The sequence below is a fragment of the Bombus terrestris genome, chromosome 9 (genome assembly GCF_910591885.1).
Source record: "Bombus terrestris chromosome 9, iyBomTerr1.2, whole genome shotgun sequence".
NCBI classification, from domain to species: domain Eukaryota; kingdom Metazoa; phylum Arthropoda; class Insecta; order Hymenoptera; family Apidae; genus Bombus; species Bombus terrestris.
The window spans coordinates 18166060-18190451 of NC_063277.1; the positions used below are offsets into that span (position 1 = coordinate 18166060).

A 24392-nucleotide genomic window follows, 5' to 3' on the forward strand; every position below is an offset into this window, starting at 1 on the left:
GCCTTACTTGGGAAATATTTTCTGCCCGCTAAACGCCTTACATTCTTACATGTAACTACAAATGGAGATAAAATAAAAAAATAAAAAAGAGAGGGCCTTCACGACGCCCCACGAGAATTTCCAGACCTGTATCTACGACTGTGTAGTGCGCGATGCTTTCTTAAGTATTATAGAAGCGAACAATTTTATACTTCGTTACGATCATAGGGATATCTTGTTCCGTACTTTATTTATAATTTATAATTTATAATTTCATTTAGTTTTTATTCAAACCAGTACTATACTGAATCGATAATGTCGCACGTGTCACAAAAATCGTATAAGAAAGTCGGTGCTTTGATCAATGTGGTCAGTGATATCATTACAAACGATCCGCATTTCTATTTCTTCAGCCATCAAACAGGTCGTAAGATAAAAAATTTGAACTTGCATTGTTCAAGTATAATTGAAATCTCAGATTGTAACACACAAACTAGCATTAAAATCGTGTTTGTTAGAATTTTTTTATGTTTACGTTTCGTTCTTTACGTTACTTTGTCACTATGCTCGCTTCGTGTATTTGCCCATTTGTTATCCATGCTTCTTGATATCTGGACTGTTCTTTCGTATAGTGTATATATTCCATAAATTATTTTCACGTGTCTTTCGAGGATTGATCGAATGTCTCTTCGATTCTTTAGATAGCGGACGGGAATATTCCTTCTGTTTCAAATTTCAAAGTTTTACTCGGAATTAAAAGATCAGCGAAATAGCTCTGTGCTTCTTGAAAGTAAGATTACGAGACGAATTCGTAGATTGGACAATTACACGCGATTTCTAATACGTAGTGCATAACTGCTGAGTATTCTTTCGAGATGGCGTTTATTTTTAATTGAAAAATTCCACGTAAGGGAAACCCATCAGGGTCTCTCGCATAATCACCTCCTCGTGACGAAACTTATTCAGAGATCGTGGTATTTCTCAATGTATGATTCCAAGTCTCATAAGATGCGATACCTATATATCCTATACCTTGTCTGCTTTATTAAGTAACCAATTACAAAAACAATGACAATTAGACTGCAGATTTTTATACATTTATAGGAAAGTATAACGCTTCCTGTAATACTTGACAGGTAAAGCAATTTTCTACTGAAATACTACTTTTTTAATTATGTTCTCAAAAATATAAATTTGCATAAAAATCCAATAATAAATAATCACGAGGTAACGCGAAAACCCGATTCATATCCAATTGGTTGTATTCGTTATTCTCTTCACAAAGTAATTTACATATTATATGTATCTTCTAGTAACTGATCTTTTAATTGAAATAAATTAACATTCAAAGTTTATCGGTAAATTAAATTAACAAATAATAAATACATATGTTACTTTCATTATACCACTCTAATTGGAATCATTTATGTGCGATATAATTAAGGATACATCACGAATCGGTAATTGTAGCGTTAATTGGATAAAAGATGTAATACGATTCGCTCTACGTAGTCGAAAAAGCTTTCGACTATACGAAAATTGACTTACACTGTTTATCTATGCAAATCCATTCGCATTGGGCATGAAACGTCACCCGTTAAAAACCGCGAATGTCCGACATACAAAATACGTTCTACGGTTACCAGTAATCGTAAATGCTCAGAAATACCACGCTAATCCTTCGTCTTTCTTTTTGCTTTTATTTTCTCCTTCGTATTCCAACTTGGTAAACGATACCTCTCACAGCGGGTTGTATTCTAGCAGACCGACTTATAACGATACTATCTTATGATGAGATCTGCTCTCAGCGGGCAAATATACACCTGCAGCTTTTTATGCCTTGTAAATCGATTAGATTCCGTTAGCCTTTTTGGTTATGACGATTGAAAATTTAATTTATCTTAGATCTGATGTATCAGATGTGGGAGAATTTTAGTCGGCATTAGAACAACAAATAACTATTTGAGATAATATTCTTGTCGGTTATTTTCCAGTTGTTCAAAAATATAGAAGGCGATATTTTTAAAACATAACCGCGTCATGCATCGATAAAAGTTATATACACTTACTAAGAAAGCTAATTCTGTTATCTTTTACCCAGTGAAATATATGAGTATACAAAGAAAATGCCTGCTACAATGCGATAAAGTATAAAGTTCAAGTATATGCACGCGGAGAATTCAAACAGTGTCATCGCGATAACGCAATCTTTAAGTAAAAGGGAACGTCAGGCAAGAAATCCGGAAACTAACCTGCAAATGTTAACGAACTCTGTTTACACGGAATACTAATTTAAGATTCACTCAGAGTTAAGGTACCTGCGGCTAAGCGTAGCATACCTTGGTCTTCATTTTCTCGAAACAACCAGCCATGTTATCCTGTTTCTCGATATCTTGTGAATAATCGCAATTAATTGCCAGACGAATTGAATATAACGGTCAATAACGATTCTATACCGAATCCTGTTATTCACGGCGAATTCAAAATGCACGACTTAATTATTTAAAACGACGAGAAATTCGCCCAGAGTCTAAGAAACATATCGTAGGAAACAAAACATTCTTCGAACGATACAACGGATTTAAACGAATCGTCTGACCAGTCAAACGTTCGACCGCGTTATCGGCAAAAAATCAACGAGAATGAAATTCACCTGTCGCCGATTATCGTATATGTTTCGACAAAATTCTTGCATTACGACACTACCCAAGACTTCGACTTCCCTCGAATGCTAAAATTTCTATAAATACGACATTTTCTCGAAGCTTAATCTCATCCAGGGAAGAAGGTTACACAAGTATTCCAATTACGCCTCTATGTTTGCACGTGGTTGATAATTAGAACGATAAAAAGAAACAAAGTGGGTAATTTTCGCAAACTGTGCGATTAAAATTTCAGAGAAACAAGACGGCGATGCGGAACGTCTCTGATAAAAAGATATCCGGTAGTGCTAGAAACTAGTCTTTCTGATGATCTGTTTCATTCACGTAGCTGAATTCGAAGCGATGATACGCGGCGACATAATGTTGTAGCAGGTTGGGCGCGGACACCCGATATATAAGAGCAAGCCAGTCGGTTGGCGAGCCACAGTGCGGCCCGATGGGATAGGTACAACCGATTCTCTAGTCTAGTAGCGTGTAAGATCCCAACAGGAGAGAACGTGCCAAGTTCCAACGACGCGACGAGCGATGCTGCATTAACCGCGTCCGGAAACGAAGAAACCACCGTAACTTTTCCTTTCTTCGGATAATTATCGCGAAACTATTCGAACCAACGATTTGCAGTGCCTGTTGCGCGACAATCTTCTCGAATGTTTGCCATTCGATAAACTTTTCCATCTAAATACAGAAAAGGTGAGTGTTTTGTACCAAATTGATCTTGATCGATAAAAACATCGAAAGTAATTGGTTCGCAATGGTTGGGAAATCGATATAGGTGATGGTTCATCGCCAGGGAACAAATCTCGCGATTGAAATACGCGGATCGTAGACATTTAGAGAAGAATAGGAAGAAGAATCTGATAGGTAACGATTTTCCCACTTCTTTGTGCGAGCACGTGTACTTTCGTAGATCTTCTGTTTCGCGTCTAACAAGCCGGCGAGTTAAAAATTTTCTTTCAAAATTCTTCTTTCAAAATTAGATAATTCGTTGTGTAATAGCGTGTCATTTCCGTAACGATAAATCTTCCTTTTTCCGATCAAATGTGTCTTACTATCGGCGAGACATTTCTTAAATTCGCATAATTTCCCCGTTTCAAGCTTATGCAAAAATTCTTGACGAGAGACAACGTTTCTTTCGTTCATTGAAACGAGAGCGTGAGATATAAAAGTTCGAGAACCGTAACAAGATCTGTTGCACGTCCTTCTAAAAGTCTGGACCTACTATGCTGAAATAGAAACTTCCAAACTGTATAAATAAAGCGGAAATAACAAACCTGATTACAACAGAACGCTGACGCGCGTTTGTTCTTTAACTCATCGATTAGGCCGATAAGCATTAATAAAAAGACTATCGCAAATTGAAACCAATAACAAAGATAATAATGGTTATAACGAATAGCATTATCTGCGGTTGAAGCGAAGATCAACGATTTAGTCGAGATAATAATCAATAACATAACAAATTAGATCCAAGAAAGGACTGGACTAAACGATAAAAGAATACTTTAACAACAAAGATAAAATATTCGATAGCGACGAAACTTTCTCTCATCTAATACGGTCTGATACGAGCGAATCGTGCTCTTGCAGTTCGTCAGGAAAAGATCGAAATTTTCTGTGCACATCGACTTTAGCAAAGCACGAACAACTACGAGGAATCGATGCGCGAATACGTTTCTTTGAACGCCGATGGGAAATTAACGATCGTTTAGCGGTGATTTCGCAGGTATTTGCAAAGCATGCGTATAATCGCATGCTTATAAATAATTGGACCGTCGATACGGTCTGTGAAAATATCATTCCCATCGTTATAAACAGTGGCAATTGTTACATTCTCACGATGTCCATTCGTAGAATTAGGGACAGCGACGACGGTGTGCACGTGCGACACGAGGAAACGATTTGATGCTTTGGGAAGGGAAGTCTGCTCTCGTAGGAGGGCACCGTGCCAGGAAGCCGATATTGATGTGAACGAGACCCTACGGTACACACCAGTTACTACCTCCTTTTATATTAAGTTAACCCATTAATAACCAACATTAATTTTTTATACACGCGGTCGAGGATGTTGCCTCTGTCGATCGGATAAAACGATCGATAATTAGGGTTTTTCATGCCTTCGATCAAATGTCTTTAACGAAATCAATTTTAGAGTTTCGGCGAACAACAAAATTAAGAATTAGATGCACGTTTATTATGAATAGTCTCAAACATTTAATATTTTATATTTAACGTACATACTTGACATTACGGACTTCTAATTCTTTATCGTTAACCGATATCGCTGACTATTCGTATAATTGAATTCAAATACACAGGATGAGCCTAAATAAAACGTTACGAGCTATTTCCTCGGAACCAACGCAGACGTCGATTTCATTTTTCCTATTTTACTCTTCAATGTTTCTAGGACGATCGCAAGGAGGCAAACATTTATCGTAAACGATCGCAATAAATTTACCGTTAATAAAAATTCCTTATTGAAAAAGTACTTCACCATAATTTCTTATGTTTCCAAAGAAAATAGAAACGTGATCATTTTTCGTTCGGTTATTTCGTTTCAGGAAAATCACGGAAAAATGTGGTGTTTAGCGTTTCTTGTAATTAGCGCGGTAATGGCTGGGGAATCGGGTCCAGAAATTGAATATCCCGAAACTCCAATAGAATATTCACCTCTGCCCCAGGAAGAGGATATACCCTCGCCACTCCCGGGAATGTTATATCCACGGGAAAGTGAATCGCGAGAGGTAATTTGAAATCTCTTATTTCTATCAGCGGTACACATTGTCGTGTACTTAAACGTGTTACTTTCATATCCGAAATTCTAGTAATAAAAAAGCTTTAGCTACGATATTAACGTGTCAAATCGCTCATTCGATAATTAGATTATTCAATGATTAAATTTAATAAATTCATCTCTTATTAAGGTGAAATCTCTAGATGGCATGTGGGATTTTGTCATTTCCCCATCAGGAGACGCGCTATTGGGTTATAGAGAGGCATGGTTTGCCGATGAACTATCGAAGGTATCGTAAAACAAAAAACACATATTTTTCATTTCTCTTGTGGTTAAAGAAAATATAGCGTATTCCTATCGATCTAAACAAACGAAAGTAACGTTAAAGTAATACGAAAAGAAAATCGTTTCGTAATATCTGTAAGTAGATAGTGGATTCTTACAAAATATAAGAACGTATCAAAGTACGTATGAACGCATGTATATAAAAATACTCTACTTATACTAAGTTCGTCGTAATATTTGATAGACGAAATAAACTTTTATTTACGTTTTAATTCTCTCGTTGTATCGATAGAAATATAAATTTATTTGAACATGCGCGATCTACCGAGAACGTTAAAGTCATCGATTGCAAATTGCTATGTTAGATATACTATATACCTGATACCATACACCACATACATATATACATACATATATCCTATATTATAATCACCAATTTTTCATTAAATCGTAGTTTTATTTTAGTAGGTATTAATTCCAAAAGTTCAAAATGTAAAACACGGTACGGTTTAAGGTGACTTGCAAATAGCGAAAGCGATACATTTTGCTCAATTGTACCTGTTGCATAAACGCGCAGAATCGAAGTCGCGTAAATATAAATTTTACGAAATTATACGTTGTCAACGGGGATTCACTTATGTACGTGTGTACGCTGCTTCGTCTAGGTAGGAAATGTGATGCAAATGCCAGTACCTTCGTCGTATAACGACATTACAACCTCCAGGGATTTGAGGGATCATATGGGCAGCGTTTGGTACCAACGATCTTTCTTCGCACCTGCTTCTTGGCGAGAACAAAGAGTCTTTGTCAGATTTGGTTCTGTCAATTATATCGCGCAAGTGGTAACTATTTTACATTTCTATTATTTTACTATTTTACTATTTTTACAACAACTTTTTCTATCCTTCGTTAACGTCGTACGATCGACGCAAATTCTTAAATACAAAGAAGATGTAACAAACGGCAAATCATTAAACTTGAAATAGATTTAATATGTTCGTGATTTTTGCACCTACTTCGCGCCATTCTTCGAGGAATACTTTCTTCGAGTCTTGCTTAGACGTGATACGATGCGTTATAAATTCTTTTTCCTAATTCAGAACAAAGATACACTGCAGGATTTAGATTTGCTATATTAAAAACGATCTACCGTCTAACAGTATAGGCTGCATGCTTGAGATCATTATACCGTTGAAAATAATAATCTTGTCCTACATTTTATATTTCCGCACTTTTCCTTGAAAATATTTAAATAACCACATTTGTCCAGAATATATGACCTCCTACATCAAGAAAAGCTCATACAACTCCGTACCATTACCCCATCACCCCTGTGTTTGATGGCTTGGACAATGTTTTATTCATCTAATGCAGTATTCGGTATTCGCCATATTAAAACCCGTCCATCACATTGAAAAATATGAAACTTGCTTTCGTCTGAGAACGGTATTTTGTCCCAGAATGCTATATTTTCGTATATACATAATTAACAGCGAACTACGATCTTTTCTTGCTTTGTTAATTCGTGGTTTTCGTCTTGCAACTCTTGATTCATATCCAGCAATTCTCAGTGGACTTTGAACTGTTATGAGGCGTCTTTCCTTAGGTTCGCTTTTTACTATTCCAATTATTTCCGAGGATGTAATCTTAGGTTCTTCTCTTGTTGTATCGGCTATCTTTCTTTTTCCTCGGTCTGTAAGCCCCTGGACGTCCGCGCTTCGTGTGCCACTTGTTACATCTTTTTTGCCAAGGAATCGTTTAATCACACTTCTCACGGTATGCGGTTAGGCACATAAAAATCTCCAGCCGATGGCATGGAGACGCAGAGTTGTCGGCCAACTCCGGCCGGCCAAAGACTTTTATATGCCTAAACCCACACCGATACTTCGTTTCGAAAGGAATGGTACGACCGAGACGAATAAAATGGGAAAAACTTAGGGCGGCGTTGCCTTGAAAAATAGATTTATCATTATTCGCAGTATCCTCTTCGAGCCTGACAAAGTTCGCGAAGAAATAATAGTTGTCAACGTTACTTATACGATGCTGGGCAATGTCAATTCTTCTCATGTTACAGCGGGCCATATTCGAAATTTTCCAACTATTTCTTCGAACTTTCCCAGGCAGCGGTATGTAACGCTGACATTGTCTGGGCAAAACCGACTCCGCATACCCTGCGGACTTCGCCCGCAACATATAAATATGTGTATCGTTTGGTTATAATACATACATATACGTATGTTCCTTTTGTGTTCTTTTTGTGTTCTAGTGGATAAACAACGATTTGGTAACGAACCATGAAATGGGTCATCTTCCGTTTGAAGCCGAGATATCTTCGTATTTGATTTATGGCGGTAAAAATCGCATAACCGTCGCAGTTGATAATACTTTGCTTCAAACTAGTATACCACAAGGAAAAATTATCTTCACTCCCGTCGATAACGGAACGATACGCCTGCAAACTTACACTTTCGATTTTTTCAATTACGCTGGCATACACAGGTAGGCGTGGAGAAGTCAGCGTTTATACGATCTTTATATTCTTATATCTTTTTAACATCAACAAGATATATCGAGCGCTTTCGATACTTGAAACAAATCGAATATAGTTCTACTTATATATAAATAGCAAGGAATATCATATACGTATACATGTATGTGTTTTTCCTGCAGTAAAATAGCACAAAATATATGTGTGTATAACTGATTTATATCTATAAAATGAAATTTATATCACGTAGTAAAATGGCCTATTTGTTGGCCTTTCAAAAAATCTCGCCTTTCTCACTGATGCGTAGAAGCAACGGTGACAAAATAGATAGAGATACATATTTACGAAACGAACAAAAGCAAAGTAACAGAGCGGAATAATTCACGCAAAATAGTTGAAAAATACGTGCGGGCAAATTTATCGGCTTTCACCGCGGCGATAAGATATCAGACAGAGTTAACGTAACGTTTCCAAATTACAGACCAGTTTTGCTGCATACAAAACCACGCGTCTATATCGAAGATATTACTGTAAAGACCGGACTAATCGGTGATACTGGTATCGTAAAATACATAATTCAACCGGCAGGCCTGCAGGAGCATGAAATTCCTATCTGTAGAGTAAGCCTGTTCGATGCCAAGGATATTTTAGCTGTACAGGAGCCTATTTACGGACTTTCCGGTACGCTAAAGGTACCATTTCCTAAGCTCTGGTGGCCTAGGGGTATGAATCCTAATCCTGGATACCTTTACACCCTAAAGGTATGTAACGTATACTCTATCTTTTTTCTCCGTTGTTCTTCCTTATTCCTAAAATAAAAGTAACGAAGCGATTGAAACGATTCTTACAAATTATTATCTTCTATCTATATTTCAACCAAAATTTATCCAAACCTGCAAAATATATTGCAAACGTAACTAGGTATAACATTACGATTCTAAGGTTACATTGTCGGTGGCGAATGACAGCAAAGTAGACGTCTACAGGCTTCCAATTGGCATCAGAACATTGGCCTGGACGAATACGAGTTTATTACTTAACGACAAGCCCGTGTACATGCGAGGATTCGGTAGACACGAAGATTCGATTCTGAGAGGACGCGGTCTCGATTTGGTCACCGTTGCTAGGGATCATGAGCTGCTACAATGGATCGGAGCTAATGCCTATAGAACCAGTCATTATCCTTACAGCGATGAAGTACTCGATACTGCTGACCGGTAATCCCCACTTTCTACTTTTTATCGTGTAAAAATATCCAATATTATTAATGTATAAATATCCAATATTAATAATGTATAAAGCCGAGGCCGTGCAATGAGAATAATCGCGTATATATTATATATCATTTATATAAAAAAAATATCACATAATCAGGAGAGGTCAGCATACTCTTCGATTCGATTTTACCTTTAACTGCTACATATATATCTTTTACTTTATTTGTTTTCCAAAGGTTAGGCTTTCTCATCATCGGCGAATGTCCTTCGGTAGACACTGAAAATTTTTCACCGATTCTTCTTGCACGTCACAAAGACTCGTTATCGGAACTCATAAGGAGAGATAAGAATCGACCTTCGGTAATTATGTGGTCCATCGCGAATGAACCGAGGACGCAACTTCCGGAAGCTGGTGAATACTTTAAACAAGTTGCTCATCATACGAAAGCACTCGATCCTACCAGACCAATTACTATTGCCATGGCTCGAGCAGTTCAGGTTACTTTCGCAAATATTTATATCGTACAGTCGTTATCGTTTTCCTTGCAGAATAGAATATCCCAAAAAACTATGTATCGCATCTTTCCTCTTGACGAAATCTCGATATAAAGTCTACGTTTTTACACTCTCCAACGATGAATTTACCTAGCACGTGGTGGCTGAAGATCGAATGAAAAAAATTTGTTTTTTTCGCAAATTAGACGAATAACAACTGCGATAGTGAAATTTCAATTGTCGAATCGAATTGTATAGAATTTAGTTTGAAATGTTAATACTTTATTCTTGGAAAAAGTGTTATGTACATTTGTGGCATAACTAAACGAATTTTTCTTCGATATCCAAATACATGCGTTAATTTACAAAAATTAATACATTTGACTCGAATCTTTAATAAAAATCACATGATTATTTTGTAGGAAGACAAAGCAGGCGAATACCTGGATGTAATTAGCTTTAATCGTTATAACGCTTGGTATAATAACCCAGGTCGGCTCGATACAATAACGACCAGAGTTATAGAAGAGGCTGAAGCGTGGCACAGAAAATATAATAAGCCTGTGCTTATGTCCGAGTATGGAGCTGATACTATGCCTGGATTACACGAGGTAAGTTATCCAGTAATTACATGGAATTCAAACCAAATAAAAAACAGTAGCATCTTTTAATTTTTTTTATGCTTTAGGATTTTCCGCGTTGCAAACTTATGACTTAAACATCAGAAGTAATTGTCAATATATACATATATATTAATATTAATGTCGACGATATTTTATTGTCTTTCAGCTAATTACAAGATCTAATTACATCTTTCATTCATATTTAATTAGTTGAGTTTAGTGTTAATCCTTTTGCTGATACGTTTCGTATTAAATATTAGGAAACATTTCACTAGGAATAAAATATCATTTTGAATCTATATATGTATTGCTGCAATCTATAAATTGTTAACAACTACTTTAGTATAGATAAAATCTTTTAAATCTTAATTAAAAGAACTTCTTTGGACTGTAGTTCAAATTTATTAACACTGTTCGTTATTTTCCAGTTGCCTGAATATATATGGAGCGAAGAGTATCAGAAAGAAGTATTATCTAAACATTTTGAAGCCTTTGATCAACTAAGAAACGAAGGATTTTTTATTGGGGAATTTATTTGGAATTTTGCCGACTTTCGAACAGCTCAAAGTAAGCAAAAGTATCGAGAAGAAAAAAAACAATTAAAGCTATTAATTAATACAAACACTAATAGTTAATAATAAATGTATGTTTATAGCATTCATTCGAGTAGGTGGCAACAAGAAAGGTGTATTTACAAGAGATAGACAACCAAAAATGGCAGCTTATCATGTTCGAAAAAGATATCATTTTCTTCAAAAGGAATTGGACGGAACAGAAATACCGACAGATCTCGAAGACTATATATCGCTTCACTATTCCTTTCATTCAAGGCTTTGATTATCATATCTTTTAGTATTTTGCTATTTTTGTTAATCACTTTTTAAAGAGAACAATTTGTTATTTATCTATATGTAAACATTGTATCAAAATTATTTGCTTGTTTGTTTCTCTTTTAATATGTAATCTTCATCTTTATGAAAATGCTACCATCCCTGAAGTCTACATATTGCCACCATTATATGAGCATACATCAGTTATTATCATTTTATGTTTAATGCAAGTTTTACATTGATTTTTTAATAAATGTTTTTATACAAAATATAACATTTATAACATTTAATATAACATTTGTTATTTTATATCTATTTATAACAATTTAAAAATTCATTTGATTAACTATAATGCTATTTAAGCTAAAGAAAATATATTACCGATTATATAGATACGAAGGAGAAGTATAAATATATAGAAATATTTTATTGTAATTTCCTTGTACGTGTTCTAATGCGATATAGATCTATATATATTAACATAATTCGTCATTAACTTCAGGTTCGACAACTTTCAAACAAGCATCTGCCATTTCTACGAATATTGGTTCAGTCATAGCTGAAGCGATAGCACTTGTTGGATTCTTATCTGTTAAGATTCCACGCATTATATTTCGTACATGCGGATTCTTTAAGCAGTTCTTCAATTCTTCGCTATGACGTAACTGGTTCAATTTTTCAATGGGAACTGTGTCTTCTGTTGGGAAATCATAATTAATTTTATTCTTCGTATCTTCTATAACTTTGTTCTCCTGAGACTTTGGTGGCTGACAATTATTTTGTTTATGCGCCTTACAGCAACCTATGGAACAACTAATACACAATACAATACAATAAACTATTAAACTACAGAATAAAGTTGTCTTTATAAGAAATATAATATTTTTAAATCACAGAAAGAACTGATGCAATATTAAGGGAATATTTATGCTTTTAATGTACTACTAACATACAAATATTTCCATATGAAGAAGTTTATCAATTTTGATTAAAAGAAATCTGTTCTTATTATTTATTTTGATAAATCTTCGCTAAACATAAACAGAATTTTCTTATCTCAAAACCAAATAAATACAAACTAATAACAAATATTATTACATGTTACTATGCATTATCAAATTAAATAATTTATATTTTGATTAAAATTACAACAATATCATTTACAACATCTCAAATACATATGATATACATATGTACGTATTCGTATTTCTTAAAATCATGAAGCATTAAAGCTTATTTAAAATATTGTAACTATGAACATAACCTCTATCGTACTTACTAAGCTTCTTCACATACAGGACATTTATACGAACATTTCGTTTTCCCGCATATACAACAAATATTTGCCATGATGGTAACCACACCGGTACATCACACAGTTTTAAACAATTAAATATATCATTTAAATTAATTTCTGATTACGCACTTTATGCATCTACCGTTTGTGATTGTTTACTTTTGACCGTGTGACAGACAAAAACTGACATGTGACGAAACACGAATGATAAGTTAAATAATATATTTAAAATATGTCGATTCTATCTATCCATCATTCTATCAAATATACATGACATAATTAAATTGAATATAAATAAAATTTCATAAAATCAATTTCTCGTGGCTTTGCATATTCACCGTTATTTTCTTGTCTGGCATTTAATGTCGAACTTAACATTCTTGCCATGATCCGTAACTATTTTCATAGAGAAAAGTCAAGACAGAATTCAAACGCGATATTAATATTTATAACGTCATTAAAATTGAACAATTTGCTTAGCATCTAAATAGCTTGATTTTTAATGTGTAATATATCATGTGTTCGAAAATTAACAAGATATCCTGTTGTATTAACTACACGTGCGTTGAACATATAGATTAAAATGGAAATATCAATTTTCCACGAGAAATACATATGTATTTAGACTAGATACGTTTTTATTGCTATAGAAAAGATTTAAATAAATTCTAATTTCTAAGTTAATCGACACAACGAATGTATAATTTGAAGGATTCAAATAGAACAAATGTAGTTTCCGTCAATGAAAAGATTTCAGAAAAAGTCTATCATCGATCAAAAGGTATTTTAAATTGCCTTGAAAGAAAAAGTGTTATATAAAATTATTTTTATTCTTAAGTCCATGTACGAACGTTGTTCATTTATTCGTTATTTCAGGCCTTACTGACAGCTTACAAAAAGTGGAAAAATTAGAAAATAATAAAGTAAGTTTAACGATAAAATATATTACGTTTTAGGAAATTTTATATTGAATTTTATTTAATAATGTACTTAATAAATTTATTCTTTCAAAATAACAGCATGATGTATGTCAATCACCAGAAATAAATATTAGGAATATAAGAAAGATAAAATGTCTACCTATAAAATTTCAAAAATTAATGATTCCAAGGAAAAATACAAAATTGAGTTACCATTTCATTAGTAAGATTTTATGCCATCTATCAATTAACAATTTTATTCTTATTATTAATTATTTCTGAGCCACATAGCCATATACGTGATATACTAAAATAATAATGGGATTTTGCTATAGAAAAGAATAATAATTCATCAAATATATTAAGCGTGCGAAGAAATAGTAATATCAAAGTAGGTATTTTTAGTTTATTCGAAACTAATATCTGCCTGATATAGTGTAAATAAATAAAGAGAATTTTTTAAATGTTACTTTATTGACATATTAAATAATATTATTACTTTAAAATGGTACTATTTGTTAATACCTCGCAGCAGAATGTACTCGATGATTCACAAAAGATGACAGTCCAGTCAGGATTCGTACAGGCGTTGGCAGAAGAAAAGTATACAGTGGATAAAATAAGATTTGGGAATATAAGTAAAGTTAGCATACTTCTCTTGTATCTCCACTTTTTGCTTTGTTATTATCTCTCTTTTTCAAAAACAAGCCATTTTGTTGAGCTTTTTGAAATGTGTCCGGCGAAGAACAATGGAGATTGATCATATATGTTTATATAATATTTACAATTAATAATAGAGGGAATGATGCATTTTGAACAATAGTAAAGAATTTTTTATTACAATTTTTATATTAATAAATGAAGCATATATGTATATATGAAAAATAAAGTTAACATAAACCTAAAATTAAGTATCCGTGTGTATGCTAATATCTTTATTATCCAAGGAAAATAGCAGTTACTTTTACAACATTAAGTAAGCAATGATTACAATCATGCATATAGGATATAATAAATATAAACGTTGAGACATATCTGATAGTGTGATTTCGAACGAAATAAAATATTGTACTACTGCTCAGCTTCTACTTTTACGTTTAGTGTGGCACTAGAAATTAGCTTGTCACCTTGCTTGAAATCACATTTGGCAACATAATCTCCGGGTTTCATACTGCTGAACCAATCGCTTACATCGCAGTCTGAAGCTGCTTGTTCACCCTAGGTGATGAAAACCACATTTTAATATCAATATGTAACTTAAATTATGTATACGTAATATATGAATACGTAAATTTAAAAAAAGAGAGGTACTTATATGTATAACTTGTGCTGATAATTATGTAAATGTATCAAAACATACACAGATTTTACAATTATTTAATCGTGCCGGATATTTTATATATAATATGTAATAATGCAACATTCGACCCAAAAAAAAGAGATTTTAAAAGGTTGATGAAATATTTTATATTACATGTATATAAACTTCTTACCTGTGCGACGGAGCACGAATCATCATCCGAATCTGGGGTTTCTATCGACGCACAAATATCATAGTTTTCGAAGTCCTTCATTGGTTTATCAAATTTCTTGTTCTTTTGACTGACTATGTCATCACCTTTATATACCGTTATATCGGCCTAAAATGGAATATCAAAATATTGCTATCTAATGTATTAACGAGTTTTATGAAGAAATTAGAAAATATATTAAATTTTTGTAAATAACTATCTAATTTAATTTGGAAGGACGATAGGAATGGAGGTGACGAAGAGGAGAAGGTAGAGTCCGAAATAGTAAATAATAACGTTAAAATTAAATAATATTTAAATCAAGATATACCTCTATTTCACCTGGACAATCCTGTTTGACAAAAATCTGTGAAGAGATGAGATTATCCGCTAGGCTGTGACTCCATGAATCGATTAACTCGTTGTCTGGGACATCTACGTAAAAATCGGTAACTGTAACTTTGGTGGCAGCCTAAAAGATATAAAGAAAAAATTATATTTATTAAAACTATATTATATATTCGATACTGTGGATTTATATAATTGTTTCGATCTTTACCTTGACATGCGATAATGAAATAATAGACAGAATAACCACTGATAATAATTTTTCAATCGATAACTTCATGATGACAGCTTTTAACAGAGATCGTTCGACAATTGTTGGCAAAATCTGTATGTTCTCCAAGTGATGTTCGGTTTATATTTAAAGGCATAAACAACCTTCTGCGTACTGTGCTGTCGCTATGATTGGTTGTTTCGAAATAATAGATCATTAACAATCGCGTTCTTTTAACATTATAAGTAGATCGAAATAAGTATAATTGTGGTTGCGTGACTTTTTATAGTTTATCAAACACGAAATCGCGGGAAATAAAACTGAATGCAGAAAACATATCGTGTATGATATTGTAGAAAATAAGAAAAACAAAGAAGATATCTAAGCATCAATTTTTATGTCTGTTTTTTAACGAGATTATCGAGAATAGTTTGTAGGAAGTTACGTCTACTTCGATAATGTTTCGTTTTTCCTGGTTTCAGATTAAATAACAATGGAGATTTTAGTTCTATCAGATCAAATTCCTATTATAATATTGATATTATAATATTGAAAATATTGCATTTTACAAATAAAATTTGAGAAAAATTTTTAGATTCGTAAATTGCCTAACTCGATATATCCAAACTTCTCAAAAACGTTTCGCATGCACTAATTTGTTAAATTACCTAAAGCCCTTTAAAGATTATAATTTCGAATAGTCCCGCACTTAAGATTGAGATCTCGATTGGAAATCGACCTATATCGAATATCATCGATACTAATTGATATAGCAAGTATTCGATACGGATATCTGTCGCACATGGTTTATTGTGGGCATCGTAGCGCAAATGCAAGTTGCTGAATTAATGGAGTTTGAAAATAACTCCGTTATGTTATAAGACCGATAAGAAATGTTGCATGCTTTTGCGGTGCAACGATTTTGCAGTGGTTCGCTTAACCAGAAGTGGGCATAATCAAATGTCGATGCCGGTTCGTGCAATAACATTGTTTTGTGTTTTCTGAAACGGGGGTGTGACAGTCCTTGTGCATTCCTAGAGTATATATCATTTTTTCTTTCGAAATGAAACTGAACCTCGCATAATTTTTACCTTCTTCTCGTTCAGTGAACTCAAACAAATCATCGTCGTGAGAAATTTTCAACAGCATATACGTTGTACTCGAGATTGTTTATTTTTCTTTGACTGAATCAACAATCCAATTATAGCCAAAAGTACATAAAATCGATCCCAATTACGAGATTTGTATCTTTTTTAAAAATTCGTGCCATATTTTAATATTATGCAGTTTTGAACGACGTACGAACAGATACCAAAGTAGCTTGAGCTATTTATAGGTTAGAAAAATACATGCGTGCTGTTGTCAGTTGCGGCAACGGCGAATCATCAAGTAATCTTTAATGCAAACCCTATGCATTGGCTTCAAGCAACCAACATACGAGAAGAGATGCCGTTAAGCCAAATAAATCAAAGTAATTTTGTTAGTACCAGTGAAAGTGTAAATCCTGGCACCGAGATAGCATCGACTTGTTATACCCCTCCACCTTCGTATCACAATATTAATTTACCTCTGGGACACCCATCGACTCTGACTAATGATTGTGGCGCACCACCTACCTATGAAGAAGCCATAGATCCAAATGGTAAATAATATTCTTAACAGAATATGTATCTCTGTCTGTCTCGAATTGTTTCTATAATTTCATCGAAGCTAAAACAATATCTTTACCATCCGATTCTTTACAATATCATTGCAGGGAAATCTTTGTTCTGTTTAATTTTAAATAGCAATTTATAGGATTGGAATGTTGAAGAAGCGATTGTTTCTGTTTTTTAGCTCCACCTCCTTCTTATGATTCGTTGTTTGGACGTATGAGGGAAGCTCATAAAGTTTCAAAAGGAGTGTTTGATTTCTTGAAAAATATTATTGTTTTACTTCTAGGCACTAGTAAGCAAAAATGTGAATTAATATTTTGTTAGGTTTTAATACAAGGATTATTAATTTTGTATTTCGATGGTTGCAGTTGGATGTACCATTATCTTAGGAGTAACAATAGTAGTTCCAATATGTATGATGGTCATTGGAGGACTTTATCTTTATGATTGCCCACAAGGAGAGTATATTCCTGTTTATTTATTAGTGGGTGGTGGTTTTGGTGTTTTCAAGCAGTTGTTGCATTTGTCTGCGAGAGTACGTCAACGTCAGGAAGAACGAGACGAGGAAAGAATACGACAATCTCCCACGCAAACATTAATTAATTGTTTTATGCTTGGCTGGTTTATTATAGGTTAGTAATACAAATATACGAATCAAATGTTTCTCTGGGTGTTTATAATTTTCCAATTTTTATACTCTATGTTTGCCCATAGGCTCAATGTGGGTATATAAGGAATACGAGCCAAATTACGATCCATCTCTTGGCAAATACTGTAACAAAACATTATATTTGTTCGCCTTTTGGCTAATTACAGCCGTTTACATATTCTTGGGGGTGATAACCGCTGGCTTTTGCAGCATTTCAGTAGCAAGCATCGCGTTTCAAAGACCACCGCCCGATATAATGTAAAACACTACGGGGTCATTTTAAAGGAGAGAAACGGTCGTTCAGAAATCTATTATTTTGGGAACAAAACGACAAATTGAAAACAAACATTTTTTGTGAATATACAAAAATCACGTCATAACAGGGCACAAAATTTCGTCCACGCTTTACGTACCTGAGATGCTTAAAACAACAATCTACAAACGGATCGTTTGCACGTTTAAAATGCACATAAAATGCGTTCGAGTCCCAAAATTTGATGCTTGCAATCGTCGCAACGTTCCCTGATTTTTCAAGCATACTCGATTGTGTTTCAATGTCTAATTAATTAAGGCGACTTTTGCTATGAATTAGGTCAAATCACCATAGGAAAGCCGATCGATTTCTTAAAATTGGTGTATACATAGAAAAAGTGGAAAGGAAAGAAGGAAGCAAAAATAGTCGATGATGTTTTAATCGATTCAGGGCTGTGGATATTTCGCAACAAATGCGAATTTTTTTGATATTGTGCCAAGAAATCGCAAAACCGTAGAACGAAGTATTTTGCTATCGAAAAATTGGTCGCCCGTATCAACACCCGATTCGAATTCTTAACTTGAGTAGAATCTCAGGACGTGTCATAAAAAGAAGAGAACAAAAAATATTCTAACACGGAAGTGTCATCGAGCACTGTGATAACATATACGAAAAATTATGCCGTCATTAACGTGTTGAATCACGATATTCATATTGTGGCGTCTAATTAAACAGCAGCTGTTCTTTTACAAGTGAAAATGGTTACATTTACTTGTATAATAGCTTATTGTTGAAAGACTGCGATACTTCGCAAAACACGTTTTTTTTATTCCTTTGCCCTCTCCTCCGTCCTTTTAAAACCTTTCGACCTTCATTGAGGCTTTATGTCAATGTAGTCGAATAACCGTTTTATAAAGACTCGTTTGAAGATTAAGGGGTAAACTATATATATATAAAATATACATATGTATATTAAAATACACGCTCCTTTTAGTATTTCGAAACTATTTGAATGCCAGTATTTATTAGTATCGTCAGAAAGAACAATTTTTAAGAAATCTTCGTATTTGATTGGTATTTAGGTTAATGTAGTGGAGGATGGAGAATTTTCGATTGGAAAAGTAAAACGTATTACTCGACGTTTTATTAATGTAAAAAAAAATGTTCTCCACTTTCATATGACTTATGAACTAATCTGTACTATTTGTATTTTTTCAAAGCAGCATTTTCGTCTTCCTATTTATGTCCGGTTCAACCAAATGTTGTACATATATTTCAAAATCATCTCTTTCTCTCACTCTCTTTCTCTCTCTCTCTCTCTCTCTCTATATATATATATATATATATATATCTATCTATCTATGTATCTAAATATTTACGTGTTTCCATCGACGAACGTAATTTTGAAATACACAGGCTTGTACGTTATAAAAGAGAAAAAGAAATAAAAAAGAAAATTTAAATAATCGAACGATACAAGCGAGCTTGCGCTTTCAAGAATACATATAGAAAACATACAAATCATTTGCGTATCTAAAACTATGTTAAATCGATCTTTGGAGTAAAAGTGAATAGACTGCAATCGTATGTTGAGCGTACGCTTAGCTAATATTATGAAAACGTATCCTCGTTCTATCTGTTGCTGATATTCAATGTAATACACCTTACGTATGTATACATATACGTTACATATATACCTTAAACACTTTGACAAACGAAACTTCCGAACAAGACCTACGTGTGCCTGTAAAATAAGTTCTTTACATTGTCTGATATTATGGGCACATACGCACATTTATTATTATAATTTCCTAAATAAAGTGCTTAAAAACACGTTGCGTTTTTGCCTAACCATATGTAAAATTGTTATCGAACATGTACAACTTTATATCGTATTATAATTATCTTTTTATACTTTTATTTGTTATTGTGAGAAATATTTTAGCGAATTTCTATAACCCTCTTCCTTGTGCGCAAAGCTATCACCTTCGGTAAGAAAATAATGTTGATATTAGATCGTAGAAAAGCTCGATTCTTTAACAAATGGCGTAAAAGTTTATAATCGAAGAAAAAATTAATATTTCTTGTTTCACGTTTAACGTTGATTTTTTTAAAATTAAATTGCTTCAACGAATGATCCAGGATAATCAGCGTCGTCGTAATAACGGCCGCCTTCGCCTTCGTATTCGTCTTCGTACTTTAAGTATCGTTCCGGTGCCATCAATAAATCTTCCGAACACCTATCTAATAGAGAGTCCACGGATACCTAAAAATGAAATATTTTTTTAGCAATCAAACTAGAATTGAAAGATATCGATTTTCCTTCTTTATTACAGTTGTACGAAAGGAACTCGTATTTGCGAAGCTTCATGACAGATAGCTGGTTGAGTAACTCAATTGTTTACGGAATTACAGAAACGGATGTATTGCGTAAGATAAAATGAGATTCTGAATGCAGATATCGCGATTTTGTTAATAAACACAGTGTTGACAATCTGCCAGATAAAAATGGAAATAACTGGAAATATTCATTGGAAGCATAAGCAATTGTTTCAGATGGTTCATTTTTTCTACTTGCATTTTTTTAAAGCGGATCTCTGCACGCTTAAGCAAATTTTTGAAATCCGAATATCGTGGAATATTTGTTCGGTATACGTTTATATATAAGCATGATTTAGTGAAGAAGGAACGAGCACGTTGTATATACATATATATAATTCCTATCGATTATGCATATCTCACCTCTTCCTGTAGAGGTACCGGCTCGGGTGGCAATAAATCAGCATTATACGGCGTAATGCAACGGGCTCGCCATAACGCGATAACGCCTTTCTTTAAAGCGAATGGTTCAAATGGCACAGGTTTAGCTTCCTCCAGTTTTGCACCCTCGGTATCTTCTAATTTTGTATTTCCTTTGCCAGCTTCGGCTTCTAACGTGGCAGGTTCGGTTACTCGTCCTTGCTGAATCGAATATTTATTATTCTTACGTAAGAAAGATAGATATCTTGAAAAATGAATTCTCACCTCGGCAGGTTCTTCCTTTGTCTCGTCGTAATCAGGATCTTTCACGTGCACGTAGTGTCCATGTTGCATGCAAGCGTTTTCAAAAGTGAAGCAGCCACGTCCGTAAGGCTGTTGCGTTACACTTTTATTAATATTTATCAACGCTTTACGATTATCTGACATTAGAAATCGCTTATTACTAAATAGTAATACGCTAATAAAACATTTTAGAAATAATTCGTATAAATGTTAACTCGCCAAATTCAGTTCCCAAAATCCGTGGAATCGATGTCGAGGGTGAATTAATTGCCCAGGCCCTTGCATACGATCTCTGATCCACGTGCCCATAAATTTCGTGTTCGTATCGGCGTAAAGATAAGATCCCATGCCGTGCCGAAAATTTTTCTTCCAGGAACCTTCGTAAACGTCGCCATTTACGTAATAATATACGCCAAAACCATATTTCATGTCACGTTTCCACTCACCTACGGAACGCGTGAAAAACCTCGTACGAACGTACGTCTGTACGTACGTTGATCTTCGAGTTATGGATGACCAAAGAAAATTTTGTCAAAGTCTTCGACGCAAAGACGCGCAGACGCTTCTCATACTTTCTTCGATCGTTCATAATTCGCAAATTATGCTACGTACGACGTACGATTCTTAGTTACATATTTTAATACGTAGATTCATTGCCTAAAGCACGAACATTTATTTACGAATCACCCTGTACGGTTACGAAGGACTATTCACGCGAGTTAAAAACGTGAATCGTGCTTTAAAACGATAAAAAAAAGGTAGAGATTTCATTAAATAAAAGGCTTCGGATAGTACGAAAAAAGCTCGACAGTTTGCATTTTATTATCAATTTATTACTAAATCGTTAGTTAGCCTCAAAATTGAACACCCTTTGTCGTCATCCTTCCCCAATGGCTGTCTGTCGTTTCTTACCCTCGTATCGGGTTCCATCAGGGTACCAAAAGGTTCCTTGACCGTATTTAACGCCTTGTCTCCATTCACCGTCGTAACGAGCGCCGTTTTTAAATACGTAAAGTCCTGCACCGTGCCTCAATCCCTTGCAATATCGTCCGACGTACATATCGCCGTTTGGAAGCAAAGCTTTCCCATTACCATGCCTATCACCTTTTTCATTTCTTTCACCTTCGTAAAGCTGCAAACGTGTTCCGATACGAAGGAAGGTTAATCGCGAAGGTTAACTTTCCTAATAAGATAGGACGAAGCTATGAAATTCGATTTGACCGACCGATTTGATAAGTTTGCAATACTGTTGTAAATTGTAAAACTAAAAATATTCTTATTCGTTGTGAATTGTAAATAAAAGACTCTCTCGATCGAAAGACAAGTTATTATTAATTTAACGTACTCCCAGTGGATTTACTTCCTCTTCCCCTCTCTCGCCAGCCATTTCTTCACCTTCTAACATATTATCGTCTATGCGTCAATTACCCTTGCCCTTACAATGTCACGACGTCATTGAAAATGTAGCATCTCTGAAGTTATCTCCCTAGATCAGTATCTCGTTAAGAAACGAGATTATTACTATTATTACTATAGTTTTACTATTTCTAATTACGCAGATATACAACGAGCAGTTTAATTAAATTAAATATCGCTATCAACGCACCTTCGAAAATCATGCAATTTATTCAACCAAATAGAATTAATTTGATATATGACAATATACGACACGCTATCAAAAGAGTCTCAGCTTTTTAATAATTTGTACGATACAAGAATTAAAAATACGAAATACAGTATGATCTTTAAGCTCGACAGTCAGCAGCACTTTGCACAGGAAGAAATTTCACACTTTGGTAGATCAGAGAAATAAAGCGGAGAGTAAGTTGAGCCATCGCACGTGCAACGAATACAGTATCGTACGCAGGATGGTGGTGGTTCTATTTTTGGTGCTGGACGTTGAGGTAGCTCCGGGCAAGGAGGTGGTAAGCAGTCAACCACGTACAGCGCGGGTGGTTTCGGTGCTGGTTCTGGACGTTGTCTACATATCTAGCAACAAAACAAAACGCGTTCGTCGTTAAAAATTGTAAAAATTTATTTTAGGAAGCTTCAGGAAGAATTCTATCGTATCAAACGAAGAATGAAAATTTTGTAAAATATGTACGAAGGTTAACGTCAAATCCAGTCTCGTTAATAAAAATTGTAAGTATTTTAAAACGTACGAAAGGTGGACACGGACGAGGACAACGACATTTTAGAGCCGGGTATTGCTGAGGAGGTGGACAGCCGTATTTCGGACAACAGAACGGCGGAGGTTTGCAATGATAACACGGTGGAGGCAGAGTGCTGGTACGCCTTTTTTCTTCGCGACAAGACATGTTTACCCGGAGGATTTATTTCTACGAAAATCGAAACTGTTTCCTACAGCATCTTTAGATGTAAATTGTCCAAAGGGAAATAGCAGCTTCGCGTGACTCAGAGATTTATCGACAGCATCGCCCGGCAAATTTTGATCGGATTTGTTTGATACAAGGACAATTTACACAGATCTGTGTATATTTGCTTCGAATCGATCACGTTTCTTCTGTTTTTCCTTTTTCACATAACTAAACGAATATGTTCACACGTATGTTCGATTGTCTGATTCTTTGCTTAAAAGTAACATGGCCAACTGCGAAACCTTCTCTCCTTTCTTCTCGACGTTTAAAGTCGAGTTCGCTAAAAAACTATAAAAATTACGAAAGAGTTCGATCAATTTAGAATACGCTCCAACTATCTGAGACGAAGTAACAGCAAATTGTTCTTTATTATTTTCGAAGTTTCGTGAAAAGATATAGTTAAGAGGAATGAGCAAAATATAGGCAGACATAGAAAATCGAAAAATCGTATATCGAAAGAATGATTTATTAAAAGTATAAACAAATTGGTCTTCCACGAGAATCGAACAATCTCGCGTAACAAGGGGTTACTTTCGGTGGTGGTATCTCCGGTGGTGGACAGCATATCGATCGCGGATAATAGCAAGGTGAATATCCGAGGCTGTGGGAAAAAGATCCGTGATCATCGTATCTTCGTATATTTCTTTCAAAGTTAATACTTCATCAACATACCCGTTGCGAGTGTAGGTAACTTGAAAATGAACCGAAGAAGTGCCGTTCGTCGGTGGCTGAATATTTGGACACGGTGGACACGTTGAGAAACAGGTTTTTCTAGACTCGCAGCGCGACGGGTACCTGGGTGGATATCTGGATA

The 24392-nt window shown here is 34.6% G+C and overlaps 5 protein-coding genes across 12 annotated transcripts; 2 read left to right on the forward strand and 3 right to left on the reverse strand.

Moving 5' to 3' along the window:
* Positions 1–2963: 2963 nt before the first annotated feature.
* Positions 2964–11588, forward strand: LOC100649299 (beta-glucuronidase). 5 transcript variants are annotated; one of them, XM_048408520.1, is made up of 14 exons: positions 2965–3332; positions 3415–3503; positions 4230–4365; positions 4494–4623; positions 5204–5386; positions 5567–5665; positions 6327–6503; positions 7928–8160; positions 8631–8910; positions 9092–9366; positions 9603–9864; positions 10284–10472; positions 10913–11051; positions 11140–11588. In XM_048408520.1, the coding sequence occupies exons 5-14, from the start codon at positions 5219–5221 to the stop codon at positions 11319–11321; spliced, it is 2004 nt and encodes a 667-aa protein (XP_048264477.1). In that variant the 5' UTR covers positions 2965–3332; positions 3415–3503; positions 4230–4365; positions 4494–4623; positions 5204–5218; the 3' UTR covers positions 11322–11588. The 5 variants fall into 5 exon arrangements, with proteins under 5 accessions (XP_012167701.2, XP_048264477.1, XP_012167699.2 ...); XM_012312309.3 differs by lacking the exon at positions 4230–4365; XM_048408521.1 differs by lacking the exon at positions 3415–3503.
* LOC100649416 (zinc finger HIT domain-containing protein 3) lies at positions 10125–12849 on the reverse strand. Its single transcript, XM_003397929.4, has 2 exons — positions 12594–12849; positions 10125–12127 (listed from the first exon to the last, which is right to left on the reverse strand). The coding sequence occupies exons 1-2, from the start codon at positions 12662–12664 to the stop codon at positions 11791–11793; spliced, it is 408 nt and encodes a 135-aa protein (XP_003397977.2). The 5' UTR covers positions 12665–12849; the 3' UTR covers positions 10125–11790.
* A 1602-nt stretch (positions 12850–14451) lies between these two features.
* On the reverse strand, positions 14452–15763 carry LOC100649660. The gene is made up of 4 exons (XM_003397931.4): positions 15602–15763; positions 15374–15514; positions 15025–15171; positions 14452–14749 (listed from the first exon to the last, which is right to left on the reverse strand). Exons 1-4 carry the CDS (start codon positions 15668–15670, stop codon positions 14603–14605), a joined length of 504 nt encoding a protein of 167 aa, XP_003397979.1. The 5' UTR covers positions 15671–15763; the 3' UTR covers positions 14452–14602.
* A 608-nt stretch (positions 15764–16371) lies between these two features.
* Positions 16372–19991, forward strand: LOC100649539. Its single transcript, XM_003397930.4, has 4 exons — positions 16372–17243; positions 17438–17548; positions 17625–17888; positions 17971–19991. The coding sequence occupies exons 1-4, from the start codon at positions 17012–17014 to the stop codon at positions 18165–18167; spliced, it is 804 nt and encodes a 267-aa protein (XP_003397978.1). The 5' UTR covers positions 16372–17011; the 3' UTR covers positions 18168–19991.
* Positions 19934–22957, reverse strand: LOC100643657 (radial spoke head 1 homolog). 4 transcript variants are annotated; one of them, XM_048408526.1, is made up of 7 exons: positions 22807–22957; positions 22546–22686; positions 22113–22332; positions 21420–21646; positions 21183–21290; positions 20901–21119; positions 19934–20424 (listed from the first exon to the last, which is right to left on the reverse strand). In XM_048408526.1, exons 2-7 carry the CDS (start codon positions 22603–22605, stop codon positions 20275–20277), a joined length of 984 nt encoding a protein of 327 aa, XP_048264483.1. In that variant the 5' UTR covers positions 22606–22686; positions 22807–22957; the 3' UTR covers positions 19934–20274. The 4 variants fall into 4 exon arrangements, with proteins under 4 accessions (XP_048264483.1, XP_048264485.1, XP_048264484.1 ...); XM_048408528.1 differs by having other exon boundaries at positions 22113–22383; XM_048408527.1 differs by having other exon boundaries at positions 22546–22698.
* Between the last annotated feature and the right edge of the window lie 1435 nt (positions 22958–24392).

What these genes read in the sequence shown, in the direction of transcription:
- LOC100649299 (XM_012312311.3), top strand. Translation starts at nt 5,219, where the DNA reads ATGTGGTGTTTAGCGTTTCTTGTAATTAGCGCGGTAATGGCTGGGGAA. An exon ending in TTGCCGATGAACTATCGAAG is followed by an intron (nt 5,666 to 6,326) that starts GTATCGTAAAAC and finishes TGCTTCGTCTAG; the next exon opens with GTAGGAAATGTGATGCAAAT. An exon ending in CCATGGCTCGAGCAGTTCAG is followed by an intron (nt 9,865 to 10,283) that starts GTTACTTTCGCA and finishes ATTATTTTGTAG; the next exon opens with GAAGACAAAGCAGGCGAATA.
- LOC100649416 (XM_003397929.4), bottom strand. Translation starts at nt 12,664, where the DNA reads ATGGCAAATATTTGTTGTATATGCGGGAAAACGAAATGTTCGTATAAA. An exon ending in CCTGTATGTGAAGAAGCTTA is followed by an intron (nt 12,128 to 12,593) that starts GTAAGTACGATA and finishes ATTGTGTATTAG; the next exon opens with TTGTTCCATAGGTTGCTGTA.
- LOC100649660 (XM_003397931.4), bottom strand. Translation starts at nt 15,670, where the DNA reads ATGAAGTTATCGATTGAAAAATTATTATCAGTGGTTATTCTGTCTATT. An exon ending in TTTCATTATCGCATGTCAAG is followed by an intron (nt 15,515 to 15,601) that starts GTAAAGATCGAA and finishes TATATCTTTTAG; the next exon opens with GCTGCCACCAAAGTTACAGT. An exon ending in ATTCGTGCTCCGTCGCACAG is followed by an intron (nt 14,750 to 15,024) that starts GTAAGAAGTTTA and finishes TTCATCACCTAG; the next exon opens with GGTGAACAAGCAGCTTCAGA.
- LOC100649539 (XM_003397930.4), top strand. Translation starts at nt 17,012, where the DNA reads ATGCATTGGCTTCAAGCAACCAACATACGAGAAGAGATGCCGTTAAGC. An exon ending in AGAAGCCATAGATCCAAATG is followed by an intron (nt 17,244 to 17,437) that starts GTAAATAATATT and finishes TCTGTTTTTTAG; the next exon opens with CTCCACCTCCTTCTTATGAT. An exon ending in TGTTTTACTTCTAGGCACTA is followed by an intron (nt 17,549 to 17,624) that starts GTAAGCAAAAAT and finishes CGATGGTTGCAG; the next exon opens with TTGGATGTACCATTATCTTA.
- LOC100643657 (XM_048408526.1), bottom strand. Translation starts at nt 22,605, where the DNA reads ATGTTAGAAGGTGAAGAAATGGCTGGCGAGAGAGGGGAAGAGGAAGTA. An exon ending in TGATGGAACCCGATACGAGG is followed by an intron (nt 21,647 to 22,112) that starts GTAAGAAACGAC and finishes CGCGTTCCGTAG; the next exon opens with GTGAGTGGAAACGTGACATG. An exon ending in CGGTACCTCTACAGGAAGAG is followed by an intron (nt 20,425 to 20,900) that starts GTGAGATATGCA and finishes TTTCATTTTTAG; the next exon opens with GTATCCGTGGACTCTCTATT.